General features: G+C 29.8%; 1 protein-coding gene and 2 long non-coding RNA genes across 5 annotated transcripts in view; 1 reads left to right on the top strand and 2 right to left on the bottom strand.

The window, feature by feature from the left end:
* The window catches only part of LOC143084009 (uncharacterized), a 426871-nt gene that overhangs the window by 202842 nt on the left and 203232 nt on the right, over nucleotides 1-20797 (top strand). The window lies entirely within an intron of this gene.
* On the bottom strand, nucleotides 1954-11202 carry LOC143084001 (uncharacterized). Of its 2 annotated transcripts, XM_076260408.1 has the most exons (7): nucleotides 10496-11200; nucleotides 9691-9877; nucleotides 8950-9297; nucleotides 7395-7608; nucleotides 6374-6549; nucleotides 3641-4698; nucleotides 1954-2526 (listed from the first exon to the last, which is right to left on the bottom strand). In XM_076260408.1, the coding sequence occupies exons 1-6, from the start codon at nucleotides 10651-10653 to the stop codon at nucleotides 3646-3648; spliced, it is 2136 nt and encodes a 711-aa protein (XP_076116523.1). In that variant the 5' UTR covers nucleotides 10654-11200; the 3' UTR covers nucleotides 1954-2526; nucleotides 3641-3645. The 2 variants fall into 2 exon arrangements, with proteins under 2 accessions (XP_076116523.1, XP_076116524.1); XM_076260409.1 differs by lacking the exon at nucleotides 1954-2526 and having other exon boundaries at nucleotides 3450-4698; nucleotides 10496-11202.
* On the bottom strand, nucleotides 11360-16427 carry LOC143082064 (uncharacterized). Of its 2 annotated transcripts, none has more exons than XR_012980251.1 (6): nucleotides 16309-16427; nucleotides 14858-14923; nucleotides 14094-14445; nucleotides 13152-13214; nucleotides 11922-12622; nucleotides 11360-11456 (listed from the first exon to the last, which is right to left on the bottom strand). It is a non-coding gene; the product is annotated as an uncharacterized LOC143082064 (long non-coding RNA). The 2 variants fall into 2 exon arrangements; XR_012980250.1 differs by lacking the exon at nucleotides 16309-16427 and adding an exon at nucleotides 15805-15915 and having other exon boundaries at nucleotides 14858-15530.

The raw sequence follows: 20797 nt of genomic DNA, 5'->3' as shown, positions 1-20797 counted from the left end.
TTATTGACAGCAACCCAACAATTACTTGTCAGATTCATATAAAATTCATGGGCTGAACAATAAATCTCAATACCATCACATTCATTAAATAGTATTGCATTCAAGCTTAATATCATCACATTCAGTAGAATAGTATTACATTCAATTTAAATCACATTCAGTAGAATAGTATTGCATTCGATTAAAATATCACATTCAGTAGAATAGTATTGCATTCAAGCTTAATATCTTCACATTCAGTAGAATAATATTGCATTCAATTAAAATCACATTCAGTAGAATAGTATTACATTCAAGCTAAACCTGCTAAATATCATCACATTCATTAGAATAGTATTGCATTCAATTTAAATCACATTCAGTAGAATATTATTACATTCAAGCTAAACCTGCTAAATATCATCACATTCATTAGAATAGTATTGCATTCAACTTATATCACATTCAGTAGAATAGTATTGCATTCAATTCAAATCACATTCAGAAAAATAGTATTCAATTAATTCTAAATACAATCACATTCATTTGACATTTAGATACAAATGTAGTATTAAATTTAATCTAAATAGCATCACATTAAGTTAAAAAGAAGTATCAACAAATCTTAATATCATCACATTCATTAAAATAGAATTACATTCAATCTAAGTACCATTACATTCAGTAAAATTTATATAGCATCACATTCAGTTAAATGGAATCATCAGTACAAAACAGTACCTGTCATCAGCAGTATAAATGCTTTTGATTATAAAATATATATACCGGTAATGCAACATAATTTGTGTAACACACACACACAGGATTGATTTTAAAGTTAGACTGTTCACAGTATTTTCTAAATATACTTATATTACAAACAACATAAAAAAACATAAGTTATTTAGTTTTAGTCTTATTATTCACTTTACCCATTATATAAAACATGTTTTTATTTTTCAGGGGAAGAGAATTCAGAAAAAGTTTTTCAGAATTAGTAGTTCTGAAATCTTTTTTCAACAATGTCCCTATAGCATGTTTAAGTGGAACACTAACAGGAAAACATATAAATGCTTTATCCAAGCAGTTGCTTATAAGCAATTTTAAAGTCATTTCTGTAAGTCCTGAAAAAACTAATTTAAAACTCATGGTATGTGAAAAGGTTAAAGGCACCTCTTATGAAAAAATAGAAAACATTTATAAGAGTCAAATTGACCAGTTACTTGTTGAGAGAAATAATTTTCCTGTAACTTTAATGTTTATGCCAATGGAATACATTGCACATGCTATGAGCTATGCTTATTATGCATTCGGTGGAGTAAGCAAAATTACAGTAAATAATGCTGTTTTTGGTTGCCTATACTCAAATCAAGATACTGAAGTTTTGACTTGTATTATCACAGATCTCCAGAGTGTTCAACCTCGTTTTAGGCTTGTTTTTACAACAACAGTAGTTGGTATGGGTTTTGACCCTCCCTCAGTGACCCAGGTTATCCATTGCAAACCACCAAGAAGTTTAACAAATTACCTTCAGGAAATTGGGAGAGCTGGAAGGAGAGGTCAAATGTCAACTGCAACTTTATACTATACAAATATGGACTTAGCAAAAAACCTACCAGGAATTCAAGACGACATTTTATGCTATTGTAGGCATAAGGCCTGTTATCGAGAATGTCTCTTGAAAATATTTGGATACAAAAAATCAAGTAATAGTCCTGAAGGTTGTTTGTGTTGTAGTTTTTGTTCATTACAATGTAGGTGTGAAAACTGTCAGTTGGTAAGAGTAGTTGATGAAATGAACTTGTAAATACATTTTGGTCATGATAAATTTAAGGTGACTAGGGGATATTACATTGATAAATTAGAAGTATAAATCACTTTAACTGTTAAAATTTTTTAAAGAATGTGGCCTGTTTGAAAATCAAATGGTAATTTTAAGAGTACTGTTTATTTGTATTGAAACAATAGGGGTAATAGATGCTTAAAAAAAATTACAAATAAAAAAAAATAGGTGACATTTCTAGAATCATTCCAAACCTGAAATACACATTAAATAGTTTTACTAAATATAGAATATGTTTTTTTTCACATTTGTTTTGAGAATTCATATCTTGGAGGAAAGGGGAGACAATTGGCAAGGGAAATAAGTTATCTACATCTAATTATTACATTTGCATTGTTATCAATGTCTGTGATAACATATAACATTATAAGTCCAATAGTAACAGATAAAAAAAATCAATATACAATCCATCAATGTTCTATAAAAGTAAGAAAATAAAAAATCTAGTAATAACTACAATGTTCTACAGTTTAAACAAGACATGAAGGGATAATTGACTACACTGATTGTACAGGGATGTCTGCAGGACATTTTAAATTTATAGTGTATAACTGTAATTCATTACGGTAACTCTGAATAATTGGTAACATTTGAATAAGTCACTTGCGAACAACTACATAAGTTAATGACAAGTATTTACGCCTCTTCATCATGTAAGACTACTTCTTTTTACATATTGCAGGTCATCTTGCACTGAGTTATTACTGAAATTATAAAAACAAATATTTTCATCAACACATTTGTAATGTATATCTCTGTGTTTGTATATGTAAAATGTAATATAAATGATACCAGTATATAATGTAAATGATACTTTTTAATGAATATTCTAAACTGCCATATAAGTGCAGCTCAGTATGACTTACTCCAGTTTTTGTATTTCTCATTGTCTTAACCATTCAATGAAATAACCATATCTTTAAATAAATAATTTAATTTTGGATGTAACGTGTCTTCTGATTGGCTTATGTTAGTTTGTTAGGAGCCCATACACATAATTTAGTCATGTGACCGTGACGTCATCAACGTTTTTTCATTGTTTAAAATGGTTTAAAATGGAATTTAGAATTTAATTATAAAGAAATGACTGTAATATTTTTTCTGTCTATTCAAAATAACATAAAAAATGTGGTGCACACTGTTAAATAACCCGCTATACACGTTATTCAGTGTGCACCACATTTTTTTGTGTTATTTCTTCATAGACAGAAAAAATATTACAGTCATTCCTTAAATAAAAAAGTAACAGCTTGAATTGTTTTTAATGAAAGTTATGTTGAAGATCTAAGTAATCATTAGTAAAAATGTACACTGAAAACAAAATATTAACATTTTTGCAATCAAGATTTAACAAACCATGACTTAGCAATTCCATTATCTCTTCTATAATGACTTCATTACATATCTAGATATTGCATCTGTGATTTTTGTGCAGTTACATTGCATTGACTGTATAGCAACTTGTTTTTGTGGATGACTTGGTGTTTTCATGAAATTTGATAATTGAGTTCAATAAAGAATATAAGTTTGCTCAAATGTGATCTTTTTTGCATCAAATAAATTTTTTTTTTTTTATTTGGAACAGTTTTGGTTATTGCAGTAGATAATTTTTTTTTAAAAACAGGATAGAAATGTTGGACCAACCTCCTCTTCTACCTGTTTCTAAGCCATGTTACTAGTATTATAAAATTTCAAGACAATAAAATTAAAATGAGGGATGTGTCAAAGGGACAACAACCCCACCAAAGAACAGCAGAAGCTCACAAATAATGTACGGTGATTTTATATCATCAATACCATACATTAAGTTGGAATTACCTGGATCAAAGAGGAATATCTGGAATTTCATCATCATCCTCTTCATCATCAGTACCAATGTCTGCATCTTCCTCGTTAACTACAGATATGTATCCTCTGCCCACCCTACCTAGCATCACATTCAAGTCAATGTCCATTTTGATCCTATCTACATTTGAAGAAGGCTGACATGGTAAATTAGGGAAAGAACATTTTCTATCATTAGTATTTGAAAATGGTCTCATTTTTCTTAAACTTTCACTAACAACTTTGATATCCTCTGTAGATATAATTTTACTGTGTCTTGAAGCTTTTTTTGCAATGTTGTGTTCAGCATCAAAATTCCTGCATATTTGTGAAATAACTGGTGCTGCTGCAGTAACAGCAGAAATAGCTGTTTCAGTTTTATTGGCGCCCAGACCCCTGATCAACTCTTTTTGATTCCTTACGGAATGCTCCTGTACCAAATCGGCCTCGATATTATTGCCTTGTCCACCTCTCAAATTCACCATACTGCCTTCCAACACTCTAAGTTTTTCCAAAGGAGAAAGAAAACAGGTTACCTTAGTAATGTAATCTACACATTCAAATAAGTATTTTGAAAGGCAAGAATGTGCATAAAAAATTGGAATGCACACTTTCAGGTTTGGAATGATTCTAGAAATGTCACCTTCTTTTACAGTGTCCTCCATTTGTAGGTAGTGTAATCCCCTTATTGTTAAATTTGTACTGTAATTAAATAATTCGTCATTGCTTTCTGAAGGTACCCCTGTACGCATAACATCAAATTTATGAAGTATTTCACCTGATAATTCCATCATTTTGTTTTCTTTGGTAAGTCTGCTTGCCTTGCTGATATTTTGTGGATAAGCTGTAGTGTTTTCGATATTAATGTTAAAGAGTTCAAATGCCTGTTCTCGAATAAGCTCCCTTACTATAAGTTTAAAAAATTCGCTGTGGGAATTGAAGTGACCCTTCACCTTGCCATTTACATCAGTCTTCTTCAGTCTGTTTCTCCAAAATGCCAAGGTACCTAACTTGTCTATGGAATCCATTTTGTAAAGTGCTTTAAAAGTTTTCTGTCAAAAAAATTGGAAACATAATTATTCTGAGATTGAGTAGTTATACTGTTTTCATTGGATATGACAATCACATGATTCAACTGTTATTTTACAAATCTGACGCATTGTTTCTATTTCTTCATATATTGATCCCATGTTACAAATTATATGTATATTATTGATCAATGTAAAAAAAATCTTGCTAAATTTAGATTTGAGACATCATGAGACACTTAACAAACACAGAGGAAGTGCAACATCAGATAAGAAAATTTGCAAGTTTATCATGAGATTTCAAGAATGTTATGTTTAATACAGATGATAATGGTAATGCAACAAACTATGCAGTTATTAAAACAAATTGAATTTTCAATTTCATTTTAATTTCTTGCATGATACAGTTGAAAAAAATGCAGATCCATATATAAGCATATAAATAAGGCATTGACCTCGTTAAAAGTTCACAACTGATATACATGCCTTAACAAAGTCTTTGTCTATAGATATATATTAGTATGGCGTTCATTATCACTGGACTAGTATATATTTGTTGAGGGGCCAGCTGAAGGACACCTCCGTGTGTGTGAATTTCTCGCTACATTGAAGACCTGTTGGTGACCCTCTGCTGTTGTTTTTTATTTGGTCGGGTTGTTGTCTCTTTGACACATTCCCCATTTCCATTCTCAATTTTATAATAAATATGTTATCATGTTTGAGGACTATGTACCCATGTGTTCATTCAATACTAAAGATATGGAAATTTTATAGAAAGTCAACATACTTTTCCACTTGGTACTCTCATATTTTGCAATTCTTACTTGATAGAGAGAGGATTATTATTTTCATGTTGCAATGCTAGGAATATTTAGTCACATGTTAGGATTTTCATGTTGTCATTTGTTTACTTATTATGTGCTATTGTAGACTAGTTATGTTTTATAACATTTTTTATTGCGCTCAACCCTTCCACCGAAACCGAACTCTATAGAAAAGCTGTAATGCTAAGGTATCATTTGTGATTTCAATTGCAACCAATTTAAACAAGAGTAAAACATCCTATATGCAAAAACAGTATTTGATTTTTATCCATAGCTTAGATAGTAAAAATGTTATCATAAAATGATATATGCCTCAGGGAACAGTTAGTATCTCAGGGACTGCTAATGTGCTTTCATCCTTGCAACCATTCAATAATAGTACAAATGTATGACATTCATGGAACCTATTTCTTACAAGAAATTTAATGTTTTAAATTGAACTAAAGATTTTACAAATTTTTTGTTTTCATCAGATTTTATTAAGTATTATTTGTTACATCAATAGATATAAACAATTCACCAAAGTTTCATGGACATTGGTGAAAGCCTTTTTGAGTTATTTTCCGAAGTGTTAAAAATCCCCCCTTTTTTATGAATAAAGCTTCTAAAAGACGGGCGTATAAAAATTTAAAAGATCAACAGACAAAATCACAAAAAATAGTACACAGAACATATTAGACAGAAAACATGAAACTTCAATTCTAATGCAACAACGTTTGTAACGTTCATTTTGATTGGATAACGTCACTTATTTACATGGCATCAATTGGCAATTGATGCTATGGGACTGATGTGCATGTGACAGATTTCAGTTCCAAACCATCACTAATTATGGCTGCATTCTATAATTAAAAAGATATTTTATTCATACAAACTTCTAAGTAATCTTGCTTAAGATGCCACAGCTCAATAACAACTGGTCTCAAATGGTCAAGTCTTCCCGATGTTGTTGGAGACATGAGACGTAGTTTTTTTGCGCCTTCAAATCTGACTTTGGTTAGTTGGTCACCAGATGCAATAACTCCAAATTCATCTAACATTTCAACTGTTCCTGAATAAAAATGTAGAAGAACTTTACATATTCGTTTTTGATTATTATTTTTTTGCAGATAAATCAGGCCATATATAACATCATTTTGTTCTTTTGCTGCCTTTTACTACTGGATATGTGGTGTGTGCTTTTTCATTGCTTTCATTGTTGAAGGCAATACGATGAATTAAATTGTTTACTTTCTGTTCGTGCTTTTTCACATATCCTGAGTGGTGTAAGGAAAATATTTCTCCTCACCAGTGAAATATCAATTTTCAGCAAATAAGTGGTATAGAAATTTAAAACTGACGTTTAATTTTCTTAATTTCTATTGAAGTTCCTATTGTGACGACATGAAAAAAGATGTCCATGTTTGAAAAACATCAAAATGTGTATAATTTTGTTAATATTGCAACAATTTCAGTTTTGAAAATGAACAACTTTAAAATTTAGGGAATCAAAATAGCATTACATTCAAAATAATAACATTACATTCAATATATTAGCATTACTTTCAATTTATCAGTAATTCATATATTTTCCCTTTGATCTTACTGCCTAATATTTTCGAGTATCAACGTACTGGCTGTATCACTGAAAATATCAGGCAATACATTGTGTGACGTCATAATTACCGTTAAACAGAATAATAGGTAGTTTCGTTTTTGATACTGACTATATCATGTGAAATATCTTAACTCGCCCTAAGGGGCTCGTCTTGATATTCCACAGGATACAGTCAGTATCAAAAACGAAACTACCTATTATTCTGTATATAACAGCATTACATTCAGTCAAAATAATATTACATTAATTCAAATAAACACTAACAGTAATTAAGTGAGTTACAACTGACAACAACAAACCATGGGATTCCTGAAATGTTTTTTGCAGTAGTTTCTCATAAGAATCCATGATATCAAGAATATCTTCATATTTGGCCTCATTTTTGTGTTGGATCGGTAACTGGAACACTTGGCTTTTTTGGGACATTCCAGCACTATAGCCATGGTTTATGTGTACTGGTACTACTGTTGACATCCATTTAAATTGATCCAATGTACTCAAAATTCTTGCAATCTGAAAGTAAATAGCTTTCTCCTCAACTTTTCCACACAACTAAAAACTTCAACATTAATTCTTGAATAAAATATATTAGATAAGAACAGTTTACAAGATAAACAAGAAATTCATTATACTTTTAATACCATCTATTTACTAGTCAATGAAGAATTAATAACTTATATCAAATGATAATGTCAGTCAGTCAATACTTTGTGGTATACAATGATGGAACCAAAATTTCCAAACAAAATTTCATATTTTCAAAATTTGTAAGAAATCCTGTTTTAGTAAAACAAAGCTTTACCAAATTTTAATAAGTCATTTTCTCGGAGTTGATAAACATAATTACAAAGACTCCCTTAGACCACACTCAAAATGCAAATGAACAGGTTTTTTTTAATGTTTATATTCTCAAAGTCACAATGAACCTGCTTCCTAGATTGTTAAACAGTTTTCTGTTTCACAAGTTGCGAAGCTATAAGCAAAGCTGAGCTGTTTTCGTGCAATATTCAAGCATAAGCTATAATTACATAGAATTCAACCTTTTGGAAATTTGTATAGGTAATATTTAGCTCTTTATATTAAATATAAAATATATAGGAAATTTTAAGAGAATGATTTGTCATAATATTCCAAAAGGTTAATTTCTATTAGTAACTGTTAAATGTTATATAAAGTAGCATTGTACTTATTCTGGTCTCCCGTTGGGGTCGATCCAACTTACACTAACATGTGTATTCACCTGATAAAGACTCTGTTTGTACAATTTTCATGTTAGTGCTAAAGCTTGGAAAGGCAACATATAAATGCAGTGGAAATGTTAAGCAGCAATTGTAAGCTAGTTGAGTTTAACTATTTCTATAAAACTGACCAAACTACTGTAAATTCAGATATTCATGGTGTTATTAAAACTTAAATTAAAAATTGAAACATCATTCCAGTTTTGAATATAATATCCTTTGGCATCCACATTTAAGAAATACAGAAATAAATTTTCAATTAAGGTAAGTAACTTAAAACTCTGAATTTACATATATTTTGTAAGTGCAATTAAGCTGAAAAGAAGGATAAAGACAAAAAGCCACCACCATTAATGTAAGCATGTTAGATGTTAGTTGAAAACTGATATACATCTAAGCATTTTTTATAAGCAGAAAAGCATGCATGTGTTTATATACTTACCATTTCAAACTGCTTATCTCCACAATGAGATAAAAGAAATATTCGAACAAAGTTGTGTATAAATAAAATCAAAAAGGTTTTTTTTCCTTTCTAAAATTAAAGTAGGATAAAATTTACAAAACAATTTCAACATTATTTATCAATTACTTTATATTCATCTACTTAAATTATTACCAATATTGAATATGAATATTTCATGTTGTCAATTTCTGCTTCTGTTAGTTTTAAAACATCTCTATTAACTTCAGGAACTAAAGGGGTTCTGTTGTCCATGTCTACAGATGATAACCTGCTAGTTAAGGCATTCGAGGCAAATAAATGCAAATCTGTATTTCCTTTATCTATTGATACACATGGACTTTTAATGTAGATGTCCAGATTATCACCAGTAATTTTTAGCAGTGGCTTTTCCTTCAAATAATCACACAGAGCTTTATGGCTGATTTCTCCTGCTTCTTTTATCAATCTCTGCTTACTGGTTGGTGACAATGTAACACCTACTCTATTCAATCTAGTAATAAGCTATGAAACAAAACAAAATGTGCATCTTTCATTGAAATGATATATAAGTGCTAAAAGTAATAAATTAATCAAACACATTTTGGACAGAAGACACTATTATCAAACCTTCTATGAATAAAAAAATTATTATCTATTAACATGATTAATGAATTGTTAAATTTATATTTCTACAACTATAATTATTAACATGATTAACGTGTGCCTCAAAATACATTTCAGACCAATGTATAAATAGTTCTGTAATTTACTATTACTTGTTATCAATCATTACATTTGATACTAAGAATTCAGACTTTTTCAGTTGCATGTATTACAGTAAATATAAAATTTATCTATAAATTTTTCAAAATAAAAAATTAACTGAGTATCTGAACATTTTTTTTTTTTGAATACCATATCTTCTGCTCGTCCCCTTATACAAATTGCTGTCATCATTCTTTGGAATGCACTCATTTCCGCATTTCTTGCAAACATAAGAATGCTGTATACTATAGCCAATGATCCAGTTATTCTGCTTTTTTGCCCTTGTAGATGTTTTTCATCAAATGCAGACAGCATTATTTCCAATAGAAATGGTGTCCTAAATTAATCAGTAGTTAAAACATGAACATGATTATATTGATAATTGAATACAATATTGAGCATTGTTAATTTAAACGTATGATTTATATATTCTAAAAACTTCAAGAAACACAAATTGTGTCTTATTGAAATCAATAAAGTTATCTCCCCTTGGTGATGGAAGTTTTTTTCTGAAAAAAAAATTAATTATTTAATACAGCACTGTAAAGAAGATTGGAATTTTTAAAATGTATGCTGAATGATACTTGGAAAAATGTTTTAAACAAAAATTTTTTTTTAACAGGAATGCTCAGAGCAGGATACCTGCTATATTATTAGTTACACAGTGTTCAATTGTCCCAGTACGATTATTTATCGGGTCAATAAAATTCATATCAGGTGAAGGGAAGCCAAACCTATCAACAAAATATATGTTACATATTTAACCTAAATCTGTATAAAATTCAAAATTTTAGGCCTATAAAGCAACTCAATTGTTTTTATTAGGTCAATGGTGTAAGGGAGATAATTCCAATTGAAGTAAAAAAAAATTCTACAGAAATTTATTAGGGCAATATCAGCCAATCAAATTGTGAGAAGTTACTCTAAATCAGGATAATGTAATTTATATTGTTACCTGTTTTTCATTTCTTCTATAATGGAATCACACAATTTACTTGAATCTTCTGATAAATGCTCCATTTTTTTCCTGGTTAGTAGCAGACTTTGTTCTCCCATTCTTTTAGTGCTTACATTTTTAACTTCCTGATTTATCAATGATCTTGCTCTTTGCATTATAAATACATCACTTACTCTTATGTCATCTAAAATTCAATCATTGCAAATAAAAGCATTCAAATTTTTGTCCAATTTACAAATTGTTTCACTTAATGTACTTCTTTTTGTGTTACCAGTTTTATTTCATTTATTATGAGAAAGTCAACAGGGAATAAATATTATGCAGGCAGTTGTATTTTGTAAATGTAATCTTGACATAATATTTGAGGTACAACATTATATAAATAACACATAGCGGAGAGGGTGATAGAGCAGATTGTTACCTTGAGAAAACATTGTCAATCGCGGTGAAGCCAAGGTATTAGAAAAATAACAAAAGTGAGGCAAGATTTTTTTAATTTTTTTTTATTTTGCCAGTTAAATACTAAAATCTTAGCTAAAACACAGAACTTAAGCATTGTATTTAATTACTTGATGTAATTCAGTTCATTGTCCTTAAATTATTGATTTTGATTGGTCCAGACAAGAGGGTGACATTAAAAAAAAATGTTACCCGCTCAGCCATGTGATACAGTAAATTAACACCCTCGTGTAAGCCAATCAAAATATGGCATTTTAACATGAAGTATAATAATAACATTTCTTATGTTGACAAAAAAAATATTAAAAACAAATCCTGTAAATGTAAGATGTTCTAAATTCATATGCTATCCACTAGGTTAAGAGTCAAAATACCTGGTTCTGTCTGTTTTTTTTCATTTGTTCTGATGTTTTCAACAAAAGAGTCCAATACACTTTCTTGAAATAGTTCCCTACAAGAGGGGGGTTTGGGCCTGCTGTAGGCATGTTCTTCTATTTCACTAGTTAAATACAATCAAAATAAAGTTCATATAAAATGTTATCAAGAATTGATTTTTTATTTAATACCCTTTAAAGCTATTTTCCTAATGCATGTAGTTCAAAGGTTTGGCTTTCTTTTTTGATAACTGTTTCTTTGAGAATAATCAATAAATTTAAAATTTCAATCAAAAGATAGTTGGGGCTAAAGCTATATAATGCCATAGGATGCTTGAGCAAAATTTATACAAACAAATTAGCAAACACACAAGCAAACCAAACCAAACCTTTAAACTACATACTTTAGGAAAATAGCTCTAATACAAGATGTATTGGTTATGGTGCTGTTTGTCTTTATTGAACATTTAAATTATTAACATCCCCTTTTTAAACAAATGATGCTAGATGAGATAATTTAATTTCATATTTTATAACTATTGATTATAAACTCATAAGATTGGCAGTATCAAATGGAAGAGGTAACTTACTCATTTGCACTAACACTAGCAGTTGATCTTCTGATATTTGGTGTCTTGCTATAACCATGTTCTCTGTTGATTTATAAGTAGATTTTATTTATGTTGCTGTCACACTTGGAAATAACAATCAACAACAAAAAAAGCAGAAGAATTTTAAGCATATGTTTAACTTTCAATCAGTAAGTATAGCATATCAACACATTTATAGTTATATTTACAGCATTTTTAAGACACATTAAGTAGACAGTCTTCACGCTTAACTTTCGAGTCCACAAGCCCGAAATTAATTTTTTGGAACATTATAGTTGGAATATGTTGGCTTGTAGAGAAGAAATTCACAAGGTCGAAAACAATTTTACAAGCCATGGTCGTAGGATTTGTGATTAAGCGTGAAGACTGAAGAAGCGTGAAGAAGTAAATTAGATTTCATAAATGATATAAATAATTTGCAGTGAACATGGTTGTTCATGTATAAAAAGCATTAATTTTGTTTAAAAAATTCAAGCAGTATCAAAATATAATTTTATAAATATATCTAATTTTATATAAGCATAAGAGATCATAATCGGTTAAACGCATCTCTTTTTTTCTCTCGATTATTCAAAACTTCCAAGAAAATTTGCTTGTAAATTTATGAAACTTACTTGCTTAACCCTGCAGTCTTTTTAACCTTGGTATTTCCATGATGTAGTACAATACTTGCATCTAAACTGAAATATACATATTTTTGCAAATTTCCCTATAAATTTCCCTATTTCCTCATCTGCACAGTATCGTCTCTCCTAGACAATCCGGTAACTTAGTAAAATTGCTGGTTGCTCCTTTTTTTATAGACTTATATATATATATTATATATGTCATGATATCTCAGACGCATGAGTTTGAATCCTAGCCAGATTTTTCTTTTTTAATTGTTAAACATAATTTTTTGAAAAAGAAAAAACAGTTCCTCTGCAAGCTAAAATATCTGGCAGTCTCTTCTCAATAAATAAATGTATTTACATGCTATTGCAAGGTTGTTGTAAATTCCAGCTGTATTTATATTGAATAATTGTCTGTGGCTATTTGCATTTCCTAATGCAATATTAAATTTTAAGAGAAACACTATATAACAGTTTGATTAGCCTAGTCGTTTCTGTAATATTTTTGTGTAAATTGACAAAATATTTTGTACATGTACTTTTTGGATTCCTTTCTTTTTAGGAATACGTAAGACAAAAAGTCTACAAAAAAACTTACTGACTAAATATCAAAGTATCATCAGGGACTGGTACTTCATCTGTTACTGATGTTGATGTGAATCTGAAAAAAAAATAAGTCTTTCTAAACTACAAATTTAAAAAAAAAACTTGTTCTTCTGTCATACTCAGTATAAATACAAGTAAAAGTGTCTCTTAAATAATTAATTCCAATTTATTTTATCCATCATCCAATATTCATTCTTAATAAAAGTATAGAATAAATGTTTCATCTTGAAGAATTTAGGACTTTATTCCTTTTTTTTTTACATACATAAATAGAGGTAACTAGTCTGTTTTCTGGTGTTTATTTTTCTCATGGGTAATCTTGAAAACATAATATATATATATAAAAAATAAGATGTGGTATGATTGCCAATGAGGTAACTATCCTTATAAGAGACCAACATGACACAGACCTCTTCTTTTATATGTATTCAATTATATTTCATACGTTAACAAGAATGTGTTCATAGAACACCCATTCAGCACTCACAGTATCATTTTCGATGTTCACCGGACAGAGGCGGATTTAGGGGGGGGGGGGTTTTGATTGCTTATATATGGAATCACTGAAGCGTGGATGCAGTGGGCCCCCTCTTAGGTCAGTCAGTGGGTCCCCACTTATGAAAATTGCTGGATCCACCACTGCTGGAACATGAAATTGTGGTCAAAACTGTAATTTGGCTTTAACAATAGAAAGATCATATTATAGGGAACATGTGTACTAAGTTTCAACTTGATTGGACTTCAACTTCATTTAAAACTACTGCAACTTGTTATTGAAACTCAAAGAGGGACAGACAGAATAACAGATGAAGGAAATAATCCACAGACACAAATGTAATGCTCCTAGGTGGGGCATCAAATCTACAACAATTATATAGCTTATTCAAAATAGAATATATTAATTCATATTCTAAATCTATATCTATTTTTTTACCCCAAATCCTGGCATATTTCTGGAGAAAAATTGGCCATTCTCTTCTTCTGTGTTTTTTGAGACAAAAAAGAGGAAAAACAATGTTTGCTAGATGAAATAAAATCAAATAAACGAGAAAATGAGGAAAAACAATTTCTACAAACTGAGGCTTCATTTTGAAATAATTCATCAATCAAATCAAAACTATCTGAACCAAAAACTAATTTTAATTTAGAACTAAAGTCATAATCGGAACATTTCTTTCCATTGAAATTAAATTTAACAGAAATTCCAGAACTAAGGCAAAAACAGCAATCAAATGGGTTTTCTTTTGTTGGTGTGGTATCTGGCACATGATCTTTATTTTCCATTTCTAAAAGAGATGACAAATTGTATAGTTTTGATAATTAGAATTATCTGATCATCTTAATATCAATATTGAGTGATGAAAATGGTCTCCTAACAATTGGAAATAATCAACATGATCGATCAAAATTATATTTGTTCTCATTAAAATGTTAAAATGTTTTAAGGCTTGTTAAAATAAAACTGAAAAAGATTATTACTTTAAAATATACAAAATACTAAGAATTTAGTCCCTGTCCTGAACCAATACTTCAGGAATTATTATACAAAAAATAAGCAAGCATAAAAAAACAATTTGTAAATTTACTATTATTCTAATATTTAGGCTAAATATAAAATTCAATCTTTCAAGTTTTTCCAAGTTAAGATATTTTTTGTAAACTGTGTTTAACACCAGTCATTAATTACTATACATTTACCTGATCCTATATATAAATTTGCTTTCTGACACCTAAGTGAACCACTGAGATCTTTTGTTTCTGTTTCTAAAATGCAAATGAAATAATGCAGCTAAATACAGCTTTTTTTTTTTTTTATTAAATTAAGTTTAAATCTTTGGTGAACATTATTTATTGTTGTTCAAGTATTCCCTTTTTTCATACTCCTACCATTTTTTCCTCTAAATTCATCCACAACCATAATAGAAAATATGGAGGAGGGTGTAGTCCTATAACATATGACCTCAGGGGCATTATTTACTATTTCTATTTATTTTTCTGATTTTTTTTTCACTATCAAAGTGCCACCCATTAGACAAAAAATAAAAAATGAAAATATCAACATGAAAACATTAAATAGTGAATTATATAATGCAAAGGCATATATTATAGGACTAGAGGTGAAATAACATGTATTAAGGCTTATTGATTCATAAATTATTGACATCATGTTGACTTAGTCAAGAAGAAAGATGTGAAAATTATTAAGATCGGATCATTTAAGCTTTCTGTTTTTAATTTCCTCCATTTTGTTTATATAAATAATGTTATCAAAAGAAATAATAAAAAATATATAACCTAATTTTTGGCAACCTGATTCATCATGTTCATGGTGATTTTTTTTGTTCAAGAAAGCACAAATTAAATAATGCAGCTAAGGCAGCAACCATTTTATTTTCTGGGGGGGCTATGGTTTTTTTTTGTTTGTTTCCAGGTTTTGGTGAAAAAAATAATTTGTTTTGGACCCTGAGTAAAAAAAATTGTTTGTTTCACCCTCAGCTGCCACTATATGTAATGCTAAAATTGAAAGAAAAAAATTGTCTTCGGTTTGTCGCTAAAAAAATAGATTGTTCTTCGCCGAAGGCGAAAAAAAAGTTTGCACAGAAAAAAAAACCATAGCCCCCTCCAGAAAATCAAATGGTTGCTGCCTAAATACAGCTTTAGGGTAGGCTATTTTTGAGCATAAAAAGAAGAGAGGGTACCTAGGGAGTTTAGGAAATACACACCTTATTATATGGCATTATGTATACATGTAGAAATAATTTCAGCTACAGTTTTAGATAGATGATGATTTCGTTGCAGCAAATGGATTCTCAATATTTTTTGTATTTGTTTATTTATTTATAATAAATTTGATTGACAAAATAAATTTAAAGAGATCATATGTGTCTCAAGTATTGGTAGCTGTTTTTTCCTATTTAACTATATGCCTTGTATATCAATAATAAACATATTCTCTTGTTCTGATAGTGCACATTATCGTAGTGCAAAAGTAAATATTGAAATAATGTTCACTCTTTACATAGTCATAGAACTGGCAAAATCAGCAGCAATTTCACTTCTTTAAATTTAAAATGCCGGTGCCGTCAAAATAGTTATTTTTATAGCAATAGGCATAATAGCATTCGATTTGTGCTTTGTGTTTCCTTTACCATTATCTCAATCTTAGAAGCTGGGTTGGTGTATGCAGCAGACGATTGTTTACGTTATTGAATCCCGGAAGAAGTCCTCTATTAAAGAGACCCGAGAGATGCGAAGTGCTGGTGGCAGTGATGATAGTTTAACAGCACTATACTTTACAAAATTTCAAGTCAGATTTACTTATTTTCGGTTAGTCATCTTAGATCAAATAAAATATTTCATTGGATAAAGCACCTATAAAAAAAGATGGCATTACGTATTCCAAGTGTACTTCAACAAACATGACATATATATATATATATACAAAATGACAAATAATGTAAATAAAACATAATGCAAAATAAGAGAAAATTCATTATATGCTGTATCTACAACTACAAGTCTATTTCTTGCATAGTTGTTCCATTATTTATGGTAGACTAACTGACACTAAGCATTGTTTTGAACTTTAAATTGTGGTTTTCTCATTGTTAATGACCGTACGGTTGCCTGTAATTACAATGTACTTACATCCACTTCATTTGAACTTTGGTGGATAGTTGTCTTATTGCCAATCATACCACATCTGACATCTCCTTTTTTATATTCAAATGCTTATCTCATATATTTACAAATTTGGTTGGCATCAGCAATTTTATTTTGATTAATTAAATATGATACTGATTTGATAACATTAACTTTAACTTTAATCAATTTTTGAAAACTTAAACGTAAATTCTCCCGAAGGTTTTTATATTGGGAACATTATAAAAGGAAATGCGCACAATATTCTACGTTATCTCCGCAAAATTTACAGAAACTTTCAGTTGCTAGTGCTTTATGTAAACTGTGTATCACCCCGTTTGAATAGCAAGTGATTGTGCACTTATTTTTGATTCGTAAGATGTAAGCTCTCATACTTTGGTATAACAAAGCATAGGTACGCTTTTTAAAGTCAAACGATTAGCAAGTTATACATAATAATAATAATAATAATTTATTTTATTAAAGTGTCACATACTTGTCTACAGATTTTTTATACAGATTATATAATATACATTGCACAATAATAAAATAAGACAAATACCCAGCCTAGAAAGGCTTATGAGACACTATATATACAAATATATATCTATTTAACAAATACAAATTGAAAAAACATAATAAAAAACAATCTGAGTTAAATAGTGCTGTGTTATTATGTTAACTATGCTCAAGTTGATATAATGTTATAAAGGATGTATGTGCCCCAACATAAATATCGCCACACCTAAAAACAAAACCATTTTATTGGCTTAATATTTTGATATGAGCGTCGCTGACGAGTCTTTATATGTAGACGAAACGCGCGTCTGGCGTACTAGCTAAATTATAATCCTGGTACCTTTGATAACTATACTATGACGCAATTAATTTTCAGCCTTAACTTTTTAAGAAAGACACATGATTAATGGTGTTTACACATGCACACTTTATATCCTTTTTTTTAATAGAAATGTTTAAAAATGCCAAAAAATATGTCAATGCTGTGAAATGTTTTGCTATGTATACTGTAAAATGTATCTGTCTCCGTAAATATTCTCCATCAGTGATACACTGTAATCGTCTTGTTCCCTTTTCTGTGTAGATGATGGTTGCACCGACGCTAATGACATCACTTGAAATATTTCTTGTGTTTACTACTGTTATTCTTTGCTATGATATGCTGATGTTCAGTAGTTGTCGTGTTTTGGTGTGGTTCATAAGTGTTTCTCGTTTCTCGTTTTTTATATAGATTATACCGTTGTTTTTTCCGGTTTTTTTTTTACACTAGAATTGTTTGGGGCCCTTTATAGCTTTCTATTCGGTGTCAACCAAGGCTCCGTGTTGAAGCATGTACTTTGACCTATCGTGGTTTACTTTTATATAAATTGTGACTCGGATGGAGAGTTGTCTCATTGGCACTCATACCACATTTCTCATATCTATTCATATCATATTTTATTTGTTATATTCATTTTCATAACACATTGATGCTTAACGAATGACAAATCCAAATCAAACACACATTTTTACCTGGTGCATGCTTACTAATTACCACCATAAAATTCCTTCTTAACTGTAATATATCTTTGCATACTTGTATTTTTTATCTAGGTGTTGTAATCTGTGGATGGTGTGCGCTATTAGCTATATTTTTACATGTTTGTTTTTTCTGTTTCTTATTTTTTTATGTTCGGTTCTAATATTTTCGTTAATAACTGCTTAATTTCTGTGATTACTATTGTTCAATGGTATATTTATACTATTTGTAAACATCAATATGTATATATTTATAGAATAAATAATTAGAGGGCCCTTCCGAATTTATATGCGTACTTCAATTTAATATTTACACATATTTAGAAAAGATATTTTATTACATCTTTCGACCCCTCCCCCCCCCCCTTTCCCCCAACTTATATAGCACGTGAAGCATACTAAGGAAAACATAGATTTTTGTTTAAAGACATGATAGATCATTATATGAGTTTTAAAAATGTTTACTGGTCTCAAATTTAAACATCGTAAGGTGTTACTTCATTGAATAAATGCCGTAAAGGAATTAAAAATTTGTCGCCAAAATGTGAAACTCTGATCTTTTATTGGTATAAATACAGTTCCAATGTGGTGTAACTTCGAGTCATCACAAGCCACGCGTTATAAAATTATATATATATATATAATAAGAACACTTGTTCTGAAAGGTTGTAAGGCAGGATACAAAAAACTATAACACAAAATAGATTAAGTTACACATAAGTTTTCAGCAGCAAATATTTCAAAAGGTAACAACACTCGTCAAACAAAAAATGACCGGAAAAATAAAGATAACACACTCTTTTGTTTACGTCCCAAGTCATGAGTCTGTAATTCAGTGGTTGTCGTTGGATCATGTCTGTCACATATGTTTTTAATAAATTAAATTGTTATAAATTATGCTGTTAGTTTTCATGTTAGTTCTACATTTTTTCATGTCGGGGTCTTCTTAAGCTGACTTTACGCTAAAGGCTTTTCTCATTATTTTGCTGATTCCTGCTCCTAACGGGTTTTCAATAACTCCATAGTATCTATACATTTTTGCACATAAACTAAAACTAAAGTTTATAATAGCTAATAGTGCATAACAAAATACATTAAAATGCAGAATGCTATTTTATGCCAATTTTACAATTCGTGTCAGTAAATCAATTGTAGACTTATTTATTTATTAAATACCAACGTAGACTTTTTCGTTGTTTAATTAATTTGTTTTTAGAGAAGTAAGAAAACCAAGGCAAGCATCAAGTACAAGACTATGTATAGTATGTGTTCCTCCAAATCTAAAAGAATTAAGGACATTTGTTTAAAATATTTATCTATTGTTGGGTTTTGTTTGTATTGCTTAATGATCATTTGTTGAGGTTGGGTTCTTTCTTCCTTCTGTTTCATACTATGATTCTTTTTTATTTTATCAATAACAGCATAAAAATTGATCATTCTAAGATAGCGCTATCATGCCGTCAAATCAATTACGACGTCGAATGACGTCAAATAATATATGACGTAATGATGACGTTTTATGAAACAGATAGAAAAAAAGAAAACAACAACAAAAATAATAATCACATGATGAATAAAATATATAAAATGTATTCAATAACTGAAGGAAAGGTGTTTTTTCAGAAATATTACGAAAGGGAAAAAAATAATCATTTTTTTTACACAAAGGACATAGAGTGGGGTGCTCATTTTCGCCACATCTTTCCATGTTTTCTACAGTTTATGTTCAGGTCTAAATGTTTTTGAAGTATACTGATATTTCTATATGAAGATAACTGCAAATGCAAAATATACTTAAGCTTGAAAACCGGTTTGTTTTAAGAAAATCATCTGAAAAGTTAGATTAAAGGGTGTTTGAAATTTCTGGATGTTTTGTCAATGGGCGACACATATTCGCCGTTTTAACACATCTATTTAAAACCAAATAATCGCAGCTTTTAACAATTTTTATCAAATCAATTGCATTATAGATGAATAGCAGACATTTCAAAGGTATAAAGAATTCAAAATTAGGGCATTCAGTCAAATATTTACTTAGAAATACTTATTTGAAATCGTGTTTTTTATTCAGGAAATTGTCCGAAAATCGTTGTCCGTTTTTCGGTCATTTTCGGTAGGAGCCGCAAATTTTTTCTCAGTTTAAAAAAATATTATATTTGTTATAAAAATATAATTTACGGGTACATATCTTCCATTTCAGCCATCCTTTGAAGTTTTAACACCTCAAAATCCTTAAACGGCGAAATTGTGTCCCCGGCGAAAATGAGCACCCCACTCTATATGTCCTTCCCGCAGTAAGCCAGGGGAGGACACATATGTCCTTCCCGCAGTAAGAGGGTTAAACAAATAAAATATCATACACCATAGTCTAATATTATCTAAAAAGTCTAACCAGCTTAGAAAGACACGAACAGAATGAAAGGCGAGTAACTGTTATATTCCTATTGATGCCAGACGTTT

Source organism: Mytilus galloprovincialis, chromosome 7 (genome assembly GCF_965363235.1).
Source record: "Mytilus galloprovincialis chromosome 7, xbMytGall1.hap1.1, whole genome shotgun sequence".
NCBI lineage: Eukaryota > Metazoa > Mollusca > Bivalvia > Mytilida > Mytilidae > Mytilus > Mytilus galloprovincialis.
This window is presented reverse-complemented; position numbering and strand designations above follow the sequence as displayed.